Raw genomic sequence first — 22,090 nt, forward strand, 5'->3', positions numbered from 1 at the left:
CACGTTGGGCTCCCTGCGTGGGGCCTGCTTCTCCCTCTGCCTGTGTCTCTCATGTATAAATAAATACAATCTTAAAAAAAATAAGAATAAGAGTAAAGCTTCTGTGAACATTGCCGTATAAATCCTTTTGTACGAGGTAAGTTTTCACTCCTTTCAGCCAAAAACCTAAGAATGGAATTGCTGGATTGTACAGTAAGGCATTGCATTTAAATTTATAAGAAGTGACTGAATTTTTTTCTTTTAAAGATGTTATTTATTTAATTTTATTTTTTATTTTTAAAAGATTTTGTTTATTTATTGGAGAGAGAGAGAGAGTGAGAGAGCGAGAGAGACAGGGAAGGGGCAATGGGAGAGAGAATATTCTCCGGGCCCAGTCAGGAGCCTGACATGGGCTTCGATCCCAGGACCCTGGGGGGAAGACCTGAGCCGGAGTCCAGAGCTGGCCCCCAAACTGAGCCCCTGGCACCCACTGAAAGGTTTTCTAAAGCTTTTACATAATTTACTTTGTCACAGCAAAGTGAATGTGTGGCACTTGAGAGAGAGGAGCGAGTGTCCTCGCGCACTTACTGGCACTTGCATGTGTCCCTGGGAGGGCGGGTGCCCGAGGGTGTCCTCCACCCTGTTACCAACTCGTAGAAAGACCCTGTCCTCCAGCTTTATGGAGCCCTAATGGGCACAGGTGAGCAGTGTGTGGACGTGCTGCTCGTCACGGTGCAGTGAGAGGCACTGGGTCACCTGGGTCACCTGGGTCACAGAGTGGTGACTGGTCTCCCAGGCTGGGGCCACCGAACAGCCGCTGCTCGGCAACTTCCAGGTCTGTACCAAGAGCCAGCAGTTAGGGCTGCGAGCGGCGGAGGCCCCAGAACTGAGCCCTCAGCCCCACACCCCGTGCTCTCTGGCCAAGGCCCGAAGGGGTTCTTAGACATTCCGACGTCAAACCACTTGTTCGGGATGCTTTGGGACCCCTTCCTCCAGTCTTGGACTTGTTCATTAATTTTCTTACTGGTGAAGTTTAAAATTTTGATGAACTCTAGTTTTGTTTTGTTTTTGTTTTTGTTTTTGTTTTAAGATTTCACGTATTTATTCACAAGAGACACAGAGTGAGGCTGAGACCCAGGCCGAGGGAGAAGCAGGCACCCTGCAGGGACCCCGGCGTGGGACTCAATCCCGGGACCGGGGTCACGCCCTGGGCTGGAGGTGATGCTTCACCGCTGAGCCCCCGGGCGCCCCCAGATAAGTGTTTTTGAAACCTAATTGGAGAGGCCGGTGGCCCCGCAGAGCACAGACCGGGTGTGCAAGGGAGCTCGGGCTCCCCCACCAATGGTCAGGGGGCCCGGCCCGCCAGCCTCCTCTGCAGGTGGTGGGTCCGTGGGGGGGGGGCAGTGGGTCGAGGGGGGGGCAATGCGGGCAGGTAACCCTGCAGCCAGCATAGGGCACGGCGCCAGCGGGTCCCAGGCCACCCGGCGCCACTTGCAGCTGGGTACGCACTGGGAGGGCCGCAGGGGTGGCCCTGGCTCTGCAGGGGCAGTGAGGGCTCCTCAGTCACACGGCGGGGAGGGCTGCAGCCCTGATGTGCGAGGCCCCAGCCCTTAGAGACTCCCGGTGTCCCTGGAAGTCCCGGAGCTTGGGGTCTCAGTGTGCCTGCCTGCCTCCCGCGGCTCCTCTGCGCTTTGACTCGCCCACTGGGAGGCTGAGCCCCAGCCCCGGGGCAGCGAGAAGGCGGCTCCGGTTCTGGCCGTGGCCGCTCGACCCACTGGACGGTGGTTGGTGGGGCGGGGGGTCGGACCTGTTGCCTTGGTCATTGCAGCGGTAAGCAGGTGCCCGGCAGGTGCCCGGCAGGTGCCAGGAGTCGAGAGAGGATGCGTCCCCTTCGTATGTCCAGGGCCTCTGTCCTTAGGGTGGACAGGAAGGCTTCCCTCTCAGAGTCCAAGAGGCACCCGGCGTCTGGGAAGCAGGTGGTGAGGGCGGCTCCGTTGAAGCAGAAAAGGACTCTGGGAAAGGCCATTGGGCAGCGCCGGGGGCAGACCCGGTCCCAGGTTGGGGGTTCCTTCTACCAGTCGGCCTTGCCAGGAGGAGGCCGGGCCGCGCTTCGGGGATGAGGCACCTAGGGGTGCCTCCCTAATCCGTAGAGAGCCAGGAAACACAGTGCCATCATGGGCCGATGACAGGGGCCCAAGTGGGGAGCACCCAGCTTCTCCTCTTTTGCTGAAATCAAACCGACCAGACCCCAAATTATCTTTAAGAACACAGATGCAGTAAAAAGGAATAAAAAAGGAAAAAAAAATCCCAGAGCCATTGGAAAAGTCCCTTAGGACCACGTCTGTTTTACCAGAAGTGCCAAGAGGTTGTTCCAGCAAACGTGACTTGGAGGTGCCGTGTCCCAGCTTGAGGGTGCCTGGCCACGTCCCTTCGCCCGCAGCCCCCGAGTCCGCTGGTCGCCCCAGGCCACGAGCGCCAACGGCCAGACGGGAGCCAGCTCCGGGGAGGCCACGCACCACGCAGGCCGCTCTGGCCGCGGCCCCGTCGGGACGCGTCTCCCTGAACCTGGGACCCCTGCTCTGCCTGTGGGGTAGAGGTGTCCCACCCGGGCCAAAGCACAGCCTGCGCACCGCTGCTCAGGGTCCCCACCGGGCACATCGGTGTAACAGCGGTGTCTCCCCAGCTGCCTCCCCTACCACGTGTCTTGAGGCTCCTGTTTGGCCGCGTCAGGCTAGTTTTGGGGGGGTGGCTGGGGCCAAGGCTGTGCCCCGAGGGATGGCAGCGCAGAGTCTTGTCTGAGGGCAGAGGGTGACTCAGTGACTCGGCGCCGAAGCCAAGTCCAGGGCAGGACCTCAATTAAAGAAAAGAAGGGAAAAAAAGCACCAGGACGACCCCAAGGCCTGGCCAGGGCCACACGGGTCGTCGTGCGGCCTGAAGGGCTCCTGGGGGCCCCACTTCAGCCCCTCCTGCCGCTGCCCTCATGGGGTCAGGACTTCACACCCACTAGCTGCCCTGCTCGTTGATGATCTAACGGCCCCAAATCGTTGACCCTCTTCCCACGGGCAGCTGGGGACCGCGTGTCCTCCCCTGGAGGCTGCTTAGGGTTAGGGTTGGGGTTGGGGTTGGGGTTAGGGTTAAGGTTAGGGATAGGGTTTAGGGTTAAGGTTAAGGGTAGGGTTACGGTTACGGTTAGGGTTAGGGGTTAGGGCTTATTGTTAAGGATGGTCTTTGGGTTAGGGTTAGGGTTTAGGGTTGGTTAAGGTTAGGGATAGCATTTAGGGTTAAGGTTAGGGTTAGGGCTAGGTTAGGGTTAGGGTTGAGGGTTAGGGTAGGATTGGGGTTGTGGTTAGGGTTAAGGGTAGGGTTTAGGGTTAGGGTTAAGGTTAGGGATAGCATTTAGGTTTAAGATTAGGGTTAGGTTAGGGTTAGTTTAGGGCTAGGGTTAGGGTTTAGTGTAGGGTTAGGCTTGGGGATGGGCTAAGGGTTAGGCTCTGGGTTAATGTTATAGTTAGGTTAGGGTTAGGGTTAGCTATGCTGGCCTGTTAGGGATTAGGTTATGTTTAGGATTATGGTTATTGTTGCGGTTGAGGTTGGGGTTAGGATTAGGAGTTAGGGTTAGGATTAAGGTTATGGGGGGATCTCTGGATGGCTAGGTGGTTTAGTGGGGCCTTCTGCTCAGGGCATGATCCTGGAGTCCTGGGTTGGGTCCCACATCAGGCTCCCTGCATGGAGCCTGCTTCTCCCTCTGCCTGTATTTCTGCCTCTTTGTGTGTGTCTCTCATGAATAAATAAAATAATTTTTAAAAAAGATTAAGGTTTGGGATAGGGTTAGGGTTAGGGTTAGGGATTCGTTTTAGGGTTAATTTTGAGGTTAGAGTTAGGGGTTAGGGTTTGGGTTAGGGTTGGGGTTGGTATTCGGGTTAGGGTTAGGGCTAGGTTTAGAATTAAGGTTAGGGATAGGATTTAGGGGTTAGAATTAGGTTCAGGGTTAGGGTTAGGGGTTAGGGGTTAGTGGTTAGGGTTCGTGGTAGCTTTAGGGTTCGGGTTAGGTTTGCGGTTAGGTTTGGGGTTGGGGTTAGGGTTAGTTTAGGGCCGGGAGACCCCACATCTGGACCAGCTGAGGGCAGCCAGCTCCCCACAAGCCGCTCCCCTTGAGAGCTAGGTGAGCCAGAGGCTGGAAGAGGAGCCCAAGACCCCTGGCTCTGAGAGATCCTAATTTAGCGGCAGGAAGTATCCTTACTTGAGTCATCCTAGGGCGACCGCAGGCTCTGAGCTCAGCGTGTCCTTGCTGGGAAATGCCCACCCATGCACTCGAGGTTGATTCATCCCCCAAAATCTTATCATTGATTTCTTTTATGAACATTGATCAATTTGGTCCTTCCCTGGTCACTGCTAAAATCCCTGAGGCACTTAGAGTCGAATACACAACCTTTATTCTGGAAAGCACCACACAGGCATCTGTGTGTCGGGCACTGGGTCAGAATAAGAGAAGCTGCAGGCTGGTGGAGGGGAGGGAGGGGCAGGGCACCTGCAGGGCCAGTGCAGCCTGGGTGGGGGATGTGCCCTCGGCGGGACAAGGGTTCGCAGCTTTCCTCTGCAGGTGAGACACAGGGCAAATGTACATTCTGCCTCCAGCCTCAGGTTTTGGCGCATGAATGTTGGTGGCCTCCCAGTGGCCCGAGGGCCCGTGCGTCGGCTGCGCATGTGTGCACATGTGTGTGCTCTGAAGGCCGCGGCTCTCGCAGCCTCTGGCCGGCCTTTCCGGGACACTTCTCAGCGGAGGTGCGCATGGAGATGCCTCATTCTCCGGGCTTTTCTCTGCAGATCCTGATTTAGTCGATGGGGTGGGGCTGCGCAGCTGCGAAACCCGGGCCCAGTGGCCCTGCAGCGGCCAAGCTGGGGGGTGTGGGGGGGAGGCCAGCACCGTGCTCACACCTGGAGCCGCCTCAGAAGCGGGGAGATAGAGGAGTGAAAGGCTAGCTGGGCGCCCCAAGACCCCACCCCCATCCCTGGCCAAGGGTGGGCCGAAGGGCCCCAGGGCTCCAGCTTCTCAGCCCGGGCTCCGCGCTGAGCCCTCAGGCGCTGCTGCCCACCAGGTTCAGCAGGGCGTTCCTGTAGTCACCGCTGGTGTCTTCCTGGGGACGGGGACAAGACGGTCACGGGGGTATTTATCAGCTGAGGTTCTTGCTAGGACTCGTTTGTGCTCCCTGGGGAGCGAGGCCGGGCACCCCCTCCTTCCCCGGACGCAGGCCCACCCTGTGTCACTGCAGGACATTCGCCTGTGTCTCTGACTCTCCTCCTAACGACAGGGGAGCTCAATGTAGGAAATGACTCACAGACACCATCCTCCTCTGGGGCAGGGAAGGCATCTTGGTGGCCCCTGGTTCCACCCGCTGCGCGGGCCTCCCCATGGTCCGTTCAGGCCCCGTACCTGCCTGGCTGCCCCTTTACTCAACAGCGACTGTCACAGATCAGGGAACCGAGGCAGGAGGCAAGGCACCCAGTGCGGGGCCTGGGTCCGGGTGCACGCACACCCAGACCACAGCTGTCGCTCACTGCCCCTGAAGCTGGGACAAGTCTCCTGTCACCACCCCAGACTCCGCCTCATCTATCAAATGCCGGTGCTGCTGCGGCTGGGAGCCTCCTGAGACGTGCTGAGGTGCAGGCAGGGAGGCGCGGGCTCGCCTGCGCAGCTCACGTGGGGGCCACATGGCACCTGTATCCGGGTGCGCCTGACCCCGCACGGCCCACGGCGGGACCCCACGTCTCCGGGCCACCCGGTGCCCGAGCTGCGAGGCAGGCCCTGAGAGTACGGGGCCGGGGTCTGCGCAGCACGGGGGGAGCTCACCGTGTGCGAGGAGGAGGGCAGCGGGGGGCACCGCAGCTGCCGGGGGCGCTCGGTCAGGAGGGCCTGGGCCAGCTCCACATCCTATGTCCTACGTGCCGGGGCACTTCCCACTCATGGGAATCAACGGATCCTTAACTTTCACTCAAATTTGCTGGTACAATCCTTTGGGCCTGAAGTTTCCTGGTAGATTTTTAACCACATTTCAAATTCTTTCCTTCTTTCCTTTCCTTCCCTTTTTTTTTTCTATTGACAGAACAATTTCTGTAATACATTAGTTTTGTTTTTGTATTTTTTTTGAAAACCAATTTGTCTATCTTTTAAAATGCATGCCTGTAACGTTATAAGTAAGGTTTTTAATCAATTTTCCTATTAATTTCTATGCAGGAGTTTTTAATGCAGGTATCGCTGTTGGAAATCGTTTTTTTTTTTCTCTGATGACATCTACAGAGAGTGGTCTGTACGCAAAGAAAGCACTTGGCCACCTTTGCCACAATTCCAACTAAATGCAGGCAAGGCCTGAAGGAGGGGGGCTTCTTGTATGTGTAGACAGGGGTTTCTGTGATTGATTATTGCTCATGCACCAATTAGCCTCCTAAGTCTCTCCCTTTCATGAAGTCTACACCCTGGATGGGTCAAAGTCACCATTTTTGCTCAGTGTGGCTGTTCCTCTGACGTCTGACTGCGGCTCCTCCTAACTGATGCTGAGAAGGTAGAGGAAGCTCCCTGAGGCCCCAGAAGCTATGTATGGTTGAAAAAGATTCCTAACCCTCGGTGGGCCTGGGTGTTGGGGAGCCATCAGTAGCCTGGGCTGGTTTGCGGGGAGCCCTCCTGTCTTTTGGCAAGACTGGCTGGGAAGCCAAAAACGAAACAAAGAATAATTCCACCAGCCTTCACCCCCACCTACCGCGGCTCCATTCTGAACCATATTAAAGTAGAAATACTTAAAAAAAAAAAAGTAGAAATGCCTTTTTTTCTTTAAACATAGTGTGAGCTGTGTGTTTCTTGGAAATATGGTTGACAACAGACATTTCTAGAATAGCTTAGGGATCTGACTTAGCAGCCAGGGAAGACTTGGGACCTACCTCCAGGTGTGGCTTCCCTTAATGAAATAGTCAAGGCCTCATTTGCATTAATGACTAGAAAAGCTATTTCATCTGACTCATCTCCTTAAAATTGTGCTGCTCCGACTACCGAAGCCTGGATGCGAGGGCGCCTGCCTGATTCCTCCCAAACGACTCCCTGTCGCTGGCGTCCAGATGTGGTTTCCTTTGCTAGGGCTCGGGGTGTTCTTTTCAAAGGGGCGCCCGGGAGTCCAGGGCAAAGCCAACCATAGGCGTGAAGCGCCCAGGCCTCCGTGGTCTGGCCTTGTGCCTGCCCTGGCCCCTCGTCCCCCCCCCCCTCCACCGTACCGACCCCCTTGCCTGTCCCCACACACTGCATGACAACAAATGCAGAATGAGACCCCTACTGGGAAGGGATGGACACAGGTGATGTGGGCTGTGGCCCAGCCCCTGGGTCACCCCGGAGGTAGAATCGGGACCTCGCGGCTCACCTCAATCATGCTGCCGAGGGTCTTGCCGTACATCTTCGTGAACTGACACTTGATGAGATTTAAGTCAATCTCACTCCTCGAAACGATGTTTCTTATCAGGGTCCCATCGCGCGTCCCTGCTCCCTGGATAAGAGGCAGCGGTCAACAGTCACTGCTGGCCTCTCCAGTCCAGTCCCTGCCAACATATAGGTCTGTGCTCTGGGGCAGGCCCTTCCTCGGGGCCGGGGATACGGGAACGGGCCTCTACTTCGGGGGAAGCGCTGAGAAGGCTGCTTCCGTGACTCGGGGATTCCCTTCATTTCTTCTCCCTCCGGCCCACATGTCTGCCCGTACTGGGAGCCAAAGGCCCCAAGGGCAGTGTGTGTGTGTATGTGTGTGTGTGTGTGTGTGTGTGTGTGTGTGTGTGTGTAGTGCTTGCACATGGGATTTGAGACGCAGGATGCTCCCTGCTCCAGGAGGAAGACTTCTCCCTAGAGCAGCAACATCGTGAAATTCAGCTTAAGCGGCCAGTTCCCCAGCAACACCTTCCCGCCTTCATCGTCACCTGCTCCCACGGCCCAGCCGTGGGCCCAACGGGCTGGGATGCCCAGCGCTGCCTCTTGGGCCACAGGTGAGCCCGGGCCGGCGCTCCCGGCGTGCACGGAGGAGGAGGGCCGCGTGTGGCAGCCTCCCTCTGCACGTCCGTGCAAAGGGCGCCCTGATGTCCTGGCCGTGTCGACCTGGGCTCACCCAAGGGCATCACATGGTGGCATGAAAAGGAAGCAGGACTGGCCTGGGTTCAAACCGAGGCTCCACCAGGTGCCAGCTGCGTGACCTGGATCACAAGCCTTAGCTGCGCCATCCGTGGGATGGCGGTCATGACACAGGCTTCACAGGGTTGTTAGGAGAGGTCAGTGCACTGCACACCTGTGAAAACACCTGCTCAAATTCACCCGTGGCTTCCCTTCCCTGGACTCAGTTTACCCTCTGCCGATAGAGCGTTCGGCCCAGCAAGGGGCTGGAGTGAGAGGAGACACGCGTGTCACAGTGGTGGCTCTGACCGCCCCAGCTTTGATGTCGGAACCGAGAGGGGAGGAGAACGGGGGGCACAGAGGACAGAACCGTTACCTTCAGGGCATAGTAGAGCCGCTCGGCGAAGTAGCTGTGGAGGTTCCGCGTGCACTTCACTGGCAAACAGGAAAGCTCTGTCAGTGCTACGGGTTGTGGTGGCACGTGTACGTGTTTACTGATTTACGCCTTGCCTCAGATCTTGGGGGGGAGCATCATGCGGTTCCTGGCCTAGTTGTGTATGCACTGCCTGGCTTCGAGAGGCTCTGCCCTGTGTAGGGAGGGCAGGCCAGGAAGCCAGGGGCCCTGCGCACAGGCCAAGGGTGAGCCACGAACGCACGGGGTCTGTAGGGCTGGCCCACCTGGCCCGGCTCTGTCCAGGGCAGCCCCTGGGCCCCAACGCTACAGAGCCAGCTTTGCCCAGAATCCGGCCCTCAGCTCCACAGAGGAGCCAGGACTGGTGCCCACAGGCCTCAGGTGCCCTCTGCACGTCACGTGTCAGTAAGGCTCCTCCGTCTGAATTTCCACGTGGCGGCAGAGCCCAGCCCTGGAGCACCGGGGCACCGGCACGTCTGGCCCAGGGAGCCAGCCCGTGTTTGCTTTCGTGGGTGCTGCTTCAGACTCGGCACCTGGGTCTGGGAGCTTGGCGCTTTACTCAGGGCAGCGGAGAGGGCGTGGGCCTTGCCGTTGTTCAGCTCTCCGCTGAGGGCTGTGACCCACTCCCTGACCTGCCTGCCTTGCTCTGCCCTGGCCTGGAACTGAGCGGTGGGCGTCCTCAAGGACAACTGAGGAGCAACGCCCCGTGTGGGGCCACCGCGCCCCTTTGCTCTTCCCTGCCTGAAGGTTTATCCAGGAGGTCGTCCAGATCCCACACAGGGGCTGACTCGCGCTGGGGCAGGGTCCGCACTGAGACGCCCCAGCCCGGACAGGTTTTCATCGCAGCAGTCAAAGCCGCCAGGAACTGTTGAGGTCGCAGTGCACCCACACATGTGTGGAGCTCCCCTGACTGACCCTGAGTGGGGCCAGCCTGGCGTGGGGGTGTGTGCCCTCGCCCTGGTGCCCTAGCCGTGGCTCCATGATGGGAGGGAGCAGAGGAAAAGCCCCTCTGCCCCTGGGCCTCGGCTGTGCATGGACACCTCTCCCTGTGACCACAGCTCTGCACCCTGTGACCTCAGCTCTGCATCTTGGTCTAAGTACACTTGACGTCAGGCTTGAGGGAAGGTGCCCAGCGGCCCCAGTGTCAGATCATCAGGCGTGGAGTCTGGACTGCAACTAGACATCATCATCCCTTCAAAGGGCAACCAAGGCAGAGACTAGGGCCCCTGCTAAGGTCTGGATGGATGTCTTTGTTTAGGGCTTAACATCACAACCAAGACGTTCCCTGTGTGGTTGCTGAGGGTGTGTGCAGGCCTGGGGCCAGGCACGATCCTGCCAGTGTGCACATGCCCTCACATACACACCAATGCTCACACTCACGCTGGCACACACACCGCACAGGGGTTATGGGGGCAGGACATGGCACCCTGGAGACAGCAGGGTGGAGCAGTTCCCGTGTCCTGGGCCCAGGGGCTCATGCATGTGGCCTGGAGGCACCGGCCCCTTGAAGGTGGACATGGGGACCCCCTTGCTACTGTGCCCTGGGCCAGCGCGGAGCCCCATGGCTGTGGACACCAGGTGTCTGAGCACCGAGCCGTCTCTTACCCACTGTGAGCATGGCCTCCTCCAGGGAGCCATGGGTCTCACTCTTGATGCTGTCCTCAATGCTCTTGCCTGCTATGCTCTCGTATTCCTCAAACACTGTGGGGAGACGCCTCCTCTTAGGGGACCTGCAGATCTCCGTGCCACCCAGCACCGCAGACGGAGACTGCACATCCCCGTGCCACCCGCGACCTCCGCCCGGTTCTCAGGGACAGGGTCCAGGCTCCCTGGCGGTGTCCCCCGCTTCCCGGGCCCTGCGGCCAGCCCTGCTGGAGCCTGACGGGCCTCCCCCCTCCCCAGTACCTCTCAGCAGGTGGGTGGCGCTGCGGGTGCACAGGATGGTGATGAATTTCATCTCGTCAGTCCCGTGAATCTTCTCGCCCGCTGCGTACAGATCCTGGCATTGCGGCCACCGCAAGGGGCCACGAAAGAGGGCAGGGAGCGGGGGTCAGCGCCCATCCACCCACCCGGCCCTCCTGGCTTGCCCTCCTGGCTTGCTGTCCCCAAGAAATTAGAATCCCTTCTGGAAGTCTGCCCAGAAGCTGCTGGGCCCCTCCCTTGGGGTCCTGCCCTGCCTGGGGCCCCGCCTCCCTGGGACCCGCCTCCCGAGGCCCCGCCCACCCTGAGGCCCCGCCCCTGGGTACCGCCCCACCGCCCGAGGCCCCGCCTCTGCTGAGGCCCCGCCTCCCTGGGCCCCGCCCTGCCTCCGCTGAGGCCCCGCCCCGCCTGAGGCCCCGCCCCTCCTGGGGCTCCGCCTCCCTGGGCCCCACCCTGTCTCCGCTGAGGCCCCTCCTCGCCTGGGGCCCCGCCCCACCCGAGGCCCCGCCTCTGCTGAGGCCCCGCCTCCTTGGGCCCCGCCCTGCCTCCGCTGAGGCCCCGCCCCGCCTGAGGCCCCGCCCCTCCTGGGGCTCCGCCTCCCTGGGCCCCACCCTGTCTCCGCTGAGGCCCCTCCTCGCCTGGGGCCCCGCCCCACCCGAGGCCCCGCCTCTGCTGAGGCCCCGCCTCCCTGGGCCCTTCCCCGCTGCTCTGGTACCGCCCTGCCCCTGAGCATCTCTAGGCACTGACCAGAACGCTCCCCTCTGGTCCTCAGAGGCCCCACATCCCCGTCCATGGCTGTTCCTGAGCTTCAGTGGACCCCCCCCAGTTGCCCTCCTCCCCATTTCTAGGTGTCCCCAACAGCCGCCCCTTCCTTCTGGAACGCCGCGGGCACAGGTGTCCAGAGAGCTGAGCGGGTCCCAGCCTGGCCTAGTGTCGCATGGAAGCCGTGAGCATCAGCCCCCGGGGTCAGGATGCAGGGGTGCGGCAGGAGGCCCACAGGGCGGAAGCTGCGGGCGTGGTGACTGGCCTCACCTGTGCATCTTGGACAGCCTGTCCCGGGTCCACGAAACCACTCACATCATCCCTGCTGCCCTAGAAACAGAAGCAGCGGCTGCGACCGGCAGGAGGGCGCAGGGGGCTGCAGCGCCCTTGGGCCGCAGGGACTTCGCAGGCCAGGTACCCTTCTCCAGGCCGATTCCTCACCCAGAGGTGACACTAGTGAGCCTCTGGGAGCTGGGGACGCAGGAGCGCGGGAAACCACATGCACCGCCTGGGGCGGGCAGTAGGGGCCTGCTGCCACCAGTGCCTCCTCCCCGTCCTGGGCCATCCCGCAAGGCCGTGCCGGGCAGGGGTGCGAGGCCCCAGTCACACTGACGTGTCCGAGAAGCCAGGCTCTGACTCCCCCCTCCCGAGCCCAGCTGCTGGGGTGGGCCAGGCGGGGGCTCCCAGGAAGCCGAGCAATGCTACCTGCAGCAGGCACACCAGGATCCTCTCCAGGTAGCCACTGGTGTCGGCCTGGATGTCTTCTTCCAGGCTGGACCTGTAGTCTGAGGGGAGATGGGAGCCTGAGGCACAGATGCTCGGTCCTCCCCCGGCCCCGTCTCCCGTGCTTCTCTCCACGGAGGCCTCCTGGTAAGGACGAGTCCCGGGGCGGGGACACCCTGCGCCAAGCCCGACGGCGGTGGCTCCAGCACCTGGTGGTCACTCAGAACGAGGATGCCGCACCACACATGGCTGAGCTCAGAGTACAGGGATAGGTCCACCCGGGCACCTCCTTGGGGGCTGCCTGCAGGCTCTGCTCCACTTGGGGGGGACAGGCTGGCTTCTGCCTGCCTCGCGTCCCGGGGGCGCCACGATCGCAGGCCTGTGGGCCCCCTTCGCCCCTTGCAGCAGGGCCTCCCTGCTCGGCTCCCGGGGCCAGCCGCGCCTGTGGGCCTAAGGAGCTTCGAGAGCATCCGGCACAGGACAGGACGGGACACCCAGCAGGTTCGCAGCGGCCATGTGCAGAAGAGCCTTCCCGGGGAGGCCCAGAGCACGGCTCGCCCCTCGCCGCCTACCAGGCCGCTCCCAGCCGAGGCCCAGCCCTCCCGTACCTGCCTCGTACGCCTTCATTATCTCCCGCAGGTGATTCTTGGTCCGAGAAGCCAGGATTTCAATGATGACCCCCTCTTTGGTGCCCAAGCCCTGTGGATAAACCCTGGTGTGCGGGAGAGCTCCGCCTGCGCTCGCCCACTGCGTCCGAGGAAGGGCCTCGGGAGGAGGGTCGGTGGGCACTGCGCCCCTGGCCCTCCCGTGGGGCCTCTGCGGAAGCTGCACGCGTGTCTCCAGGGGCGGATCCTAAGGGCGGGCGACGGGAGCTGTGTCTCGGCCCTGCCCCGTGCTGGTGGTCTCCTGCAGGTCACCGGGTCATGCCCCCCTGCTGAACCCAAGCATCCTCATTGTCCTGGGATGAAGAGCAGGCCCCCCCCACAGGACGATGGGAGGTAACAGGTGTGACGGTGCCCAGTGCACCCAGCAAGTGTCCTCTCAGTGGAGACGATGACAGGCCCCGGCCCTGCCTCCCTCGTTATCTGCGGGTGCTAAAGGAGCGGTGGGGGTCATAGGCAATCTGAGGACCCCCCCCCACACACAGACGTCCCATGTCCCGCGCCCCTGCTCCAGCGCTGTCCTGAGAAGTGCTAACCTGGCTCCCTGGTGGCCATGGGATGGCAGACACCCGCCAGTCTGGGTCCAGTGGCAGTCTGGGCAGCAGGCTGCGGGCTCACAGGGCTTGGCCATCCCAAAAGGTGGCTCAAGGGGGCTCGGGGGTCCCACGGCCAGGCCCCTGTAGGGAAGGCATCCCCAGCAGCGACTCCACAGGGCCACAGGGCTTCTGCGCCCCTCCCCCCCTCAGTTACCTTCATGGCCTCATGCAGCTCCTTGGCCTCGTATCTGTATGGCGGGTACATGAGCGCCACCATGAGCCTCTCGAACTTGCCGCTCAGCTCCGACTGCAAGGTCTCGGTGAGGTCCTAACGCAGGAAGAAGGAAAGGTAAGGTGCAGGTGCACCCGAGTGGTGGTGGGTCCCAGGGGCTCTGGTGGACTCTGTGGGCTCCCCCGCGGGCCACGGCTGTCATTTCTCGGGCCAGGAACTCAGGGTCTCTGAGCACCAGGACCCTCACCTGCCACGCGGGGATGGTGCCACTCCTGCCCTATACACTGCTAGGGGGGCTGGAGGAGACACGGGCCCCCTGAGCTCTCGGGGCAGCGCTGGGCACATTATAGCCCCACGTGCATCTTTGTGGTTGCTCGCTGTCAAGTCCCAAGGTGGCCACAGGCACCCAGCATGTGCAGGAACAAAGGCGGGCCCGTGTCACCTGGGCCTCCTTCCAGGGGCAGTGTCTCACCAAGAAGCCCGAGGCCATGCCCTGCTGATCTGTACAGTGGAGCCGGGGACCAAGGGCCTCATCAGATTTGGATTTAAATCCCCACCTTGCTGCTCACAGGTCTGGGATTGTGGCGCTTACCTTAGAACATCGGTTTTCCCTAACGCCGAATAAAGAGAATAATGCACAGTTGGGTAGGTTAAGAGAAAGAAATTACTAAAAAAAAATAGTGCATGTGGTGCCTCCTGGAAAGATTGGGCTTCGTTGGTCACCTTCTGGCATTAAATCCCCAAACCAAGGACCTCTGGGTGCCCCTGCACCTGTGCTTAGGTAGGACCCTCGAAGCCTGGCTCTATCCTGGGGGTGGAGGGAGGGGAGAGAGAAAAGGGGTCCAGTGGCTGTGCTCCCTGCCTCTGGAGCTGCCTCAAGGCCGAGCAAGCGGACACAAAGGGGGTACAGAGGGGGTCCAGCCGCAGGACAGAGGGGAGCCTGGCCGCACCTCTGCCCCGGAACTGGGAACCATGGGAAAGAGAAGGCCTTCCAGGCTCTGGGAGCAGAGTGAGCAAAGCACAGAGAGGGGGCGACGTAGCTCAAGGATGGGGCTATAGAGGCTGGTGAGAGACCGGGTGAGGGTGGAGCGGAAGAGGGGGTAGGGAGCAGGGAGCCCCGGGTGTGGGGAGCCTTGGGTGTGGAGAGCTAGGGCAGCCAGGATGGAAGGGAGGAGGGGAGAAGGGGGAGGGGGCCAAAGGGGTGCAGGAGCTGGAGGAGGGGGGAGGGGGGCTGAGAGGGAAGGGGGGGCAGAGCAGGGAGGAGGGAGCTGGGGGAGCGGGGAGGGGGTGGGGGACCCACAAGTACCTTAAGCAGATAGAGCACAGGCGGCTGGTGAATTACTGACCTCAGATAAACAACTAGTGTGTGTAGCAGCGGGTGCCCCCCAGAGGCCTTGCTCTAGGCGAGGCTCCCCGCTGCAGCCGTGCCTCTGCTCCTCCCCCGCCCCCTCTCCCCTACCTTGCCAAACTGGGCCTTGAAGGACCTGGCGATTTGCTGCCTCTGCATGTTGCTCCTCCTGGTGAGCACATCGATGATGGCCTGCTCGTTGGTCCCTGCGGGGGTGCGAGGCATGAGCTGCGCAGGGGAGGGCAGCCCCACACACTCCCAGCTCCAGAACCTGATGGCTCTCCGCTCTCGTGGGGTGGAGAAGACACGCAGGCACAGGCTCCTCCAACCTCCCCTCCCCTCCCCTCCCTTCCCCTCCCCTCCTGGCCGCATGTTGGGGGCTGGGGGGGCAGGGGTGGAATCCGAGGACCCTGCGGCCTTCCTTCCGGGCTGCCTGGGACATCCCCCGGGGAGAGACCCCCTCCCTGCAAGCTCCTCTGCTGCGGGAGCAAGTGGGACCCAGGGACCAGCAGAAGGTTCAAGCTGCCCATTCCCGGAGCACCTGCTTTCTCCCAAAGTGGAGGTGAGAGCTGAGCCCTCCCAGAAGTGGAGGCCGCAGGGGGTTCCTCTAGGAAGGACGCAGCCCTGGCCTCTGCAGGCACGAGCCCGCTGGCCCCGAAGGAGGCCCCAGGGCCCAGTTCAGCCCACAGAACTGCCCACCCCCCCCCCAGCCCACGGGGCACGGGAGCTGCGAGGCCAGTCTGGGGGCCAGCAGGCTCAGGCCCATGCAGGACGCACGTGCCCACAGACAGCCGGTGCCCCTTCCCCCGACTGGGCAGGCCCAGACTCCCTCCCTCGGCTCCAGCGCGGGGCAGGCTGGGGGTGCCTGCAGGCTTCCAGGGCGGCCCCTATTCGACCCCCCAGAGGGCCTGTGAGGACGCCACCCACCAATGCCCTTCATGGCTGTGTACAGGGCCTCCGCGTCGGGCTCCGGGTTGAAGTGGGGGCTGCCCTTCACTGTAACACCCTCCTGTTCCATCTGCAAAAGAACCCGGGCTCGTTTGGAGGGGGGCACGCGGCTGGCAGAGCAGACCACCAGCCCACCTTGCACCTGCCCTGCACCTGCTGGGGGGCACAAGGCCCGCCCCCTCCCCTGCCTGGTGGCCCTCTCTGACCCTGCACCCCGGACGAAGATCTGCTTGGCACCCGCTTGTGCTCCGGCTCCTTCAGGGCTGCAGAAGCCGGGGCTTGGGGTGGGGGCCCCGTGTGTCCATCAGATGCCTCGCCCAAGGCAGGCCTGTCCCGTCAGGGTGGCTGCAGGGGCGTCGTGAGGAAGGTGAGGCAGAGCCGAGCTGCTCCGCGCCCACAGCCATCCTGACGGATGGAATCTCAGCTGTCAGCCCCTCACCCCAGCCAGCCCTGGGGGGTCGGGGTGTGCTGACGCTTCAAGGCGGCTGGCACTGTGGCCCCTGAGGCACTGCCCCCACTCCTCTCCTGAGGCCTTTGGTGTCAGGAGGAGGGAAGAGCCAGGAGGAGGCCCTGGGGGGATCAGGGGGAGGGAAGAGCCAGGGGGAGTCCCTGGGGGGCCCAAGGAAGGGCCGTAGTGGTTTATTGGGGTGACAGGCCCAGCAATCAGCACCACTGCACTCCCAGCCACCTAGCTGTCCTCAGGGGGGCCCTACAGCTTTCTGCATCAAGCCTCTTACCAGAGCTGTTCCTGGATCTGTCCTGCTAGGATCCCTGCGGCTGGGGGAGGTTCGGGGGGGGGGGTAAGTGGGAGCTCAGGAGGAGAAGGGTGGGGCCCTGGGGGGGGGTGCAGGGGTACCAAGGAGCATGGATGGTGAACATCCAGGGAGGCGGCTTCCGCGGGGTTAGGCAGGCCACACGCACTCTTGGGGTGACTCAGGCCTGGTAGGGGAGCCCCTCTGAGTGAGGGTCCCCTGAGAGCCCATAGCCTGCCTGGCCTGCTGCAGGGTGCTGCTCCCCTCTGGGCTCCGGGGGCTGCTGTGTCCCCTCTGCGGGGGCTCCTCCGTCTCTAGGCTTGCACCGGCCGGAACCACAACCCCGTGCCCCTGCCCCTGCCACTGCTCCCACCCTGGGGTGTGGGCTCCGGATCGGTGGCCTCTCCCAGTTGGTGCCATGTGGGGGCAAGCACTGCCCATCCCCACCCCCAGGCTCCTCTGGGGAAGGACGGCCCCCCCAGACCGCAGCGCATGGGGTGAGACAGGACAGGCTTCTGTAGCTGAGCACGCTGCTTCGAGAGAGAGCAGACAGGCCGGGAAGAGGGGCAAGTTGGAGGTAAGGCTGCCTCCTCCCGGGAAGCGGGTGCTAGCAAGAAGCAGGGAGCCAGCGCCCCAGCTGGGCGTCCCGGTGCCAGTGCAAGTCCGCAGGCTCACGGGGGACAGAGCGTCAGGATTAGAAGAAACTGGAGGACGCCCTGGAAGCTGGGAAACAAGCTAACCGAAGCGCCTGGGCCCTGCCCGGATCCGGACCCCTGACCCGGGCCGGCCGCAGGGCACTTTAGCCCCCGACCCCTAGAACCTCGAAGGTGAAAGTGAACGATCCTCCTCAAGTGAGTGTCGTGGAGAGAGAGATGGTGGAGGAGTGCGGAGACGGAGATGGGCGTCAAAGGAGCCTCAGAGATACCCCGTGGGAAGGAGCTCAGTCCTGGCTTGTTTCCCTACTCCCTCTCCCCTATTCATTGCTCCATTTGCCCCCCACCCACTCACCTACTTTCCCAGCTACCCACCCCCCAGTCCACTCATCCGTTCACCCAGTCATCCATTCTGCACCCACTCAATGGCCACACCCACCCACCCATCCGTTTATTCATTCATTTAATCACCATGTCCATCCTTCTATCCATCCATCACCCACCCACCATCCATCCGTCCACCCCCACCCACCCACCCACCATCCACGCATCCCTCAAGCCCTGATGAGATCCTGAAAGCACGCCCCATCTGGGGGGGGGGGTCTATAGGGATATTCCTTTTGACTAACAGAGGAGAAACTCTATAACTCTTCCTTTGAGTCTCGAACGTCTGGTAACAAATTTCCCATCTCGATTCTTAGCGCCCGTGTCTCAGCCGGCAGCGTTGGAAAGGGGTCCCCGTGCACATTCCAGCCAGAAGAGCCCATTCGGTCTCCCGCTGCCGGTTGTGTGCACCCCGCGCTGTCCCCTTGCTTGTGTGGCCTGAGCTGCCCGACCACTGCCTGAGTCGCTCCTTCCTGCCAGGCCAGGGATGCCGTGCTCACGCCCTGACAGCAGCCATGTCGGTGGGCAGCGGAGTCCGTGAGCGTGACTGCCCAGGAGCTGGGCGTGGGGTGCTGGGGGGGGGGGCGGCTGCTGAGAGGCGCTGCTGGCTCCTGCTCACGGCCTGACTCACCAGCTGCCTCCTCCCGCCACCGCCACCGGGCTGGTGACTCACGCCCTCCCCGACGTGGGCCTCGGCACTGGCACCACCGTGGGGCCTTTGTCTCACCCGAAGCTGGCGCTGCCTGAGGGAGCCTTGTGACCCGCTGCCCCGAGAAGCCTCAGCCTCTCCCCAGCCCGGAGCTTCGGGGAACAAGAGGTACAACTCCGGAAGCAGAGCCCCAGCATCTGTGGTGGGCTGTGGGCCCCAGGCGCCCCAAGCGCCCGCAGTGGGGGGTCGGCCTGGGCCCTGGGCCTGCGTGGGCGTGTCCAGACAGGGGCGTAACCCTGGAAAGGTGACTCAGCTCTGCCTGTGACTGTCGGTTGGGGAGCAGCCACACCTTGGCCTTTTCCCGACATGAGGCCACCCGGGGACCCTGAGCAGACTCAGTCTCTGTAAAGGAGGCACAGACTGGCCCAGCTGACAACTCGCGCCCAGGCCCTCGTGCCCAGGCCCTCGTCCCCAGGCCCTCGTCCCCTTCCCGGTGGAGCCGTGGGCTGCCCCCATGCCCCGGGGCGGGGCTTTCAGTCCTGGCACCAGCTCAAGGACCTCCAGTGGCCCCGCTGCTCTGAGGGGAAAGCCCAAGCCCCTCAGGCTTTAGGACACGCTTGTTCGCCTGCTCCTCGGGGCCTCTCTCCGGCTCCCCCTCCCCCCCTCTGTGCCTCCACTACTGTTCCCTCTACGGGGGAACAGTCTGCCTGGGTCTCCTCTGACACACGCGTGTGCACACAGACCCCCCACATGCATGAGTGCCTCAAACACAACCCCTGCCTGCCTGGCTCTGCCTCTGGGCCCAGCCCTTGGCCCCCAGCCCCCCTCCTGACCCCCCTCAGCCTACCCCCCAACCCCTGGCCCCCACGGCCCCCCACCAGGCTCCCCCAGCCCTCCGCAGTCTCCCCATCTCCCCCCACCCCCCAGCCCCTCTCTAGGCCCCCCTAGCCTCCCCATCCCCTTGCCCCTCACCCCCCCTTCAGCCTCCCCTCCAGCCCCTAGCCCCCAGGCTCCCCGCTCCCTTCATCCGCCCGCCCCTCTGTCCCCTCTGTCTGGTGTGGTGTCCCATGCTGGGCGATGGTGACTGAGCGCACCCCTCCCCAGCCCCCCAGGAGCCCCACACTCGGCCACTTGCTCCCCACTCACCCAGGCTTTCCACCAGGCCATCCTGCTGCCTCCCAATGGATCGCCTGTCCCCAGGGATGCGGAGCTGGGGGCGGCCTTCCCTCTCTCCAGAGTCCGCAGGACTGGCCCAGGCTGTCCTTTGGGGGGGGTGGCAGGCGAGCAGCCGCGGCCCCACCCAGCCCTGCCCCGCCCCGCCCCCCCCCCCCCACCGCCCCGCACCTCCCAGCACCTCCCGGGCCTGGAATGTGCCGCCTCTGCCAGGGCGTGGCTGGGCTGTTCTGTGGACCAGTCCCAGCCTTGGGACCCACAAGGCCCACAGAGCTCGCTGGCCGCGTGTCCGTCTCTGCTGGGGCCTCCCTAGGGAAGAAGGACAGCAGGCCCGCCAGCAGCAGGGGAGCCCCCCGCCCGGCCCAGCCGCCCGAACCCCCCCCCCCCCCCCCCCCCGCCCCCGTTCCTTGTCGGCCTCAAGCCCTGGGGGCAGGTGCAGTCACACGCTCTGTGCCCCAATTCCTGACCCCAGTTCCTGCAACCCCACTGCCCCGGGGGGACCCTGCCGCCCAGGGGAGGCCCAGCTCCCAGGGAAGGGGATGATTGTTCCCTGTCTGGAGCTGGCCCTCCCTGGGTCCCCTGACCAGAATGTTCCATGGCCACTCTTTCTACCCGCTCTCAGCCGGGCGGCCCTGGGCCCCCACACTGCGGAGCCTCCCCCGGGGCCTCTGGGAGCCCTGCTGCCCTGAGGGAAGGGCCAGGGAACTTTTCAGAGCAACTCACGTCCCTTGAGGCACAAGCCCCTGGCCTACCGACCCTCAGTCTCCACCCCACTCTCCGCTCGGTCTCCAGGCTGCTCCTCTGATGTGAGGGCGGGGGTACACGCGCTGGGGGGTCGGGGGCACCCAGAGGGTGGCTATGCACAGTGCTGCACGATGCCACCGGCAGGGACGGTCGGGCCTGCGGAGGCGGCTGCCCCTGGCTCTGGGGGCCCAGAATCCCCATCGTCCGCGGGTAGGATGAGGTGCCCCTGCAAGTGGGGCTGGACAGGGCTTTAGCTGTCCAGCCCGGGTGCACGTGCCTGCGCTGCGGCGAGCGTGCGTGTGTAGGGAGCAGGTCCTGGGGAGGAGCAGGCCCCGGGGAGAAGCAGGTCCCCAGGGAGAAGCAGGTCCCAGGAGGATCAGGTCCTGGGAGAAGCAGGCCCCCCGGGGGAGGACCTGCATGCTCGGCCCAGAGCGGAGCCCGGAGAGCCAGGCCGGACGTGGGGACCAGTACTGGCCATAGGGATCGGTGCAGACCCACCTGGCCCTCCGAGGGCAACCGAGGGAGGGGTGCTCTGTGCACAGTGACCCAGGGGGCCCCCGACAGGACCAGGCCCCAACAGCGCTTGCGCTGTCTTCCCGGCCGTCCTGAGCTCCCGCAGCCAGGACCTCACCTTCCGTCCCAAGCCTACCTCTGGCTGCCTTTCTGGGACCCCCAGCACCCTTGCCATCCCTTCGAGGCTTGTTAGTGCCCCCAAGTGGCTCCCAGAACTCCTTCTTGGGCTCTCTGTGCCCCCCACTCCTCATCAGAGGCCCTGAACCATGGCTGCCCTCGGAAGTCACTTGGGCACCTCCCACCCCAGAGAGGACACCCTGGGGCCCCCACCTGCTCCTGCAGGGTCCCTGGGTCATCCATTGGGCCCCATGTACCCGGGGATCTGACATCCTGTGTCGTCCCCAGGTCCACTCTGGAGCCTGTCACCTGCCCACTTGTGCCCACTTGTGCCCGCTGTGCCCCTATGACTACTTCCCCCTCCTGAGGGCCTTTCCTCAGCCCTGGGGACATGTGCCCTCTCCCCCCCCCGCCCTGGTCTGAGCGCCCCCTACCCTGGGTCACTCGGCTAGCCATGGCCCTGGTGTCAGCAGGCGAGGCAGGAAGAAGCTGCCGGGAGCCACCCTGAGCCCAGCGGAGTGAGCCCCGGCCTGGGCACGACGGGAGGGTCAGGGCCGCATGGGGGGTGGGGAGTGGTGGTGGTGGTGACTGCTCTGCTGCACCGGCAGCCCGACCCCCCCGCACTCGGGCTGACAGTGTCCCGTCCCCACCAGCCACAAGGCTTCCAGAGGCGGGCCCGGTTCTGGGGGTGCCCGCGTCTAGCCCAGCTGAGCTGGATTTCTCAGAGGCTACGATCTTCCGGTGGAGCGCCAGGGGCCAGCCGCAGAGCACGCTCCTGGCAGAGGGTGACGGGAGCTTCTGTGCCAACACTCAACTGAGGGGGGTGTGGGAGGGCGTGGGAGGGAGCCAGGTAGCGGGGGCGCCCAGGGGCCAGGGCGCGGGTGTGAGGGCAACCGGAGCAGAGGGGGCCTCATCTGGAAGGTCGGGTGGGCCAAGGAGGGCAATTCTAGGGCAGGGGTGCTGAGCGAGCTGAGTGCTCTGGGAAGTGAGGAGGAGGAGGAGGAGGAGGAGGAGGAGGAGAGAAGAGGCAGGGGAGAAGGGAGGGGAGGCCAGCTCCTGGGAAAGCGGGTGGGGAATGGGAGCTAGGGCACATGCGCGGGGCCAACATTAGCTGGGGGGAACCCACACCCCGCCCACAGGGCTGTGATGGTTACTGCAAGGGCAGAGGACGGCAGGTGGAGGGGTTGCTGGCCTGTCAGCGGGAGGGCAGTGTGCCTCAGGAGCGAGGTCAGGGGAAGTCGGGGGCTGCCAGCAGCGCCGCGGTGAAGGCCTGCGGGTCCCCAGCCACGCTCCCCCAGCCAGGCCTCAGGGCAGGCACGGGGCTGCTCTGGCCAGCTGAGCACAGACCCAGGGACTCAGCCTGTCCCATCCAGAAGGCTGGTTCTCCGTCCTTGATCAGCCTCCTCCATCCTTCCAGAACCTTCTGGAGAGTCTGCTGACTCTCACTCTTAG

General features: G+C 63.2%; 1 protein-coding gene across 3 annotated transcripts; it reads right to left on the bottom strand.

Moving 5' to 3' along the window:
• Positions 1-4,395: 4,395 nt before the first annotated feature.
• LOC112928481 (annexin A8) lies at positions 4,396-19,363 on the bottom strand. Of its 3 annotated transcripts, none has more exons than XM_072756461.1 (12): positions 19,238-19,363; positions 15,633-15,723; positions 14,817-14,911; positions 13,340-13,453; positions 12,536-12,626; positions 11,910-11,989; positions 11,475-11,534; positions 10,428-10,521; positions 10,128-10,223; positions 8,487-8,545; positions 7,380-7,502; positions 4,396-5,110 (listed from the first exon to the last, which is right to left on the bottom strand). In XM_072756461.1, exons 1-12 carry the CDS (start codon positions 19,256-19,258, stop codon positions 5,078-5,080), a joined length of 957 nt encoding a protein of 318 aa, XP_072612562.1. In that variant the 5' UTR covers positions 19,259-19,363; the 3' UTR covers positions 4,396-5,077. The 3 variants fall into 3 exon arrangements, with proteins under 3 accessions (XP_072612562.1, XP_025866011.2, XP_072612563.1); XM_026010226.2 differs by having other exon boundaries at positions 4,396-5,114; XM_072756462.1 differs by lacking the exon at positions 10,128-10,223 and having other exon boundaries at positions 4,396-5,114.
• Positions 19,364-22,090: the final 2,727 nt, after the last annotated feature.

Source organism: Vulpes vulpes, chromosome 4 (genome assembly GCF_048418805.1).
Source record: "Vulpes vulpes isolate BD-2025 chromosome 4, VulVul3, whole genome shotgun sequence".
In the NCBI taxonomy this organism is placed as follows: Eukaryota; Metazoa; Chordata; class Mammalia; order Carnivora; family Canidae; genus Vulpes; species Vulpes vulpes.

What these genes read in the sequence shown, in the direction of transcription:
- LOC112928481 (XM_026010226.2), bottom strand. Translation starts at nt 19,258, where the DNA reads ATGGCCTGGTGGAAAGCCTGG. An exon ending in CACAGCCATGAAGGGCATTG is followed by an intron (nt 14,912 to 15,632) that starts GTGGGTGGCGTC and finishes GCACCCCCGCAG; the next exon opens with GGACCAACGAGCAGGCCATC. An exon ending in AATGAAGGCGTACGAGGCAG is followed by an intron (nt 11,990 to 12,535) that starts GTACGGGAGGGC and finishes ATCTCCCCTCAG; the next exon opens with ACTACAGGTCCAGCCTGGAA.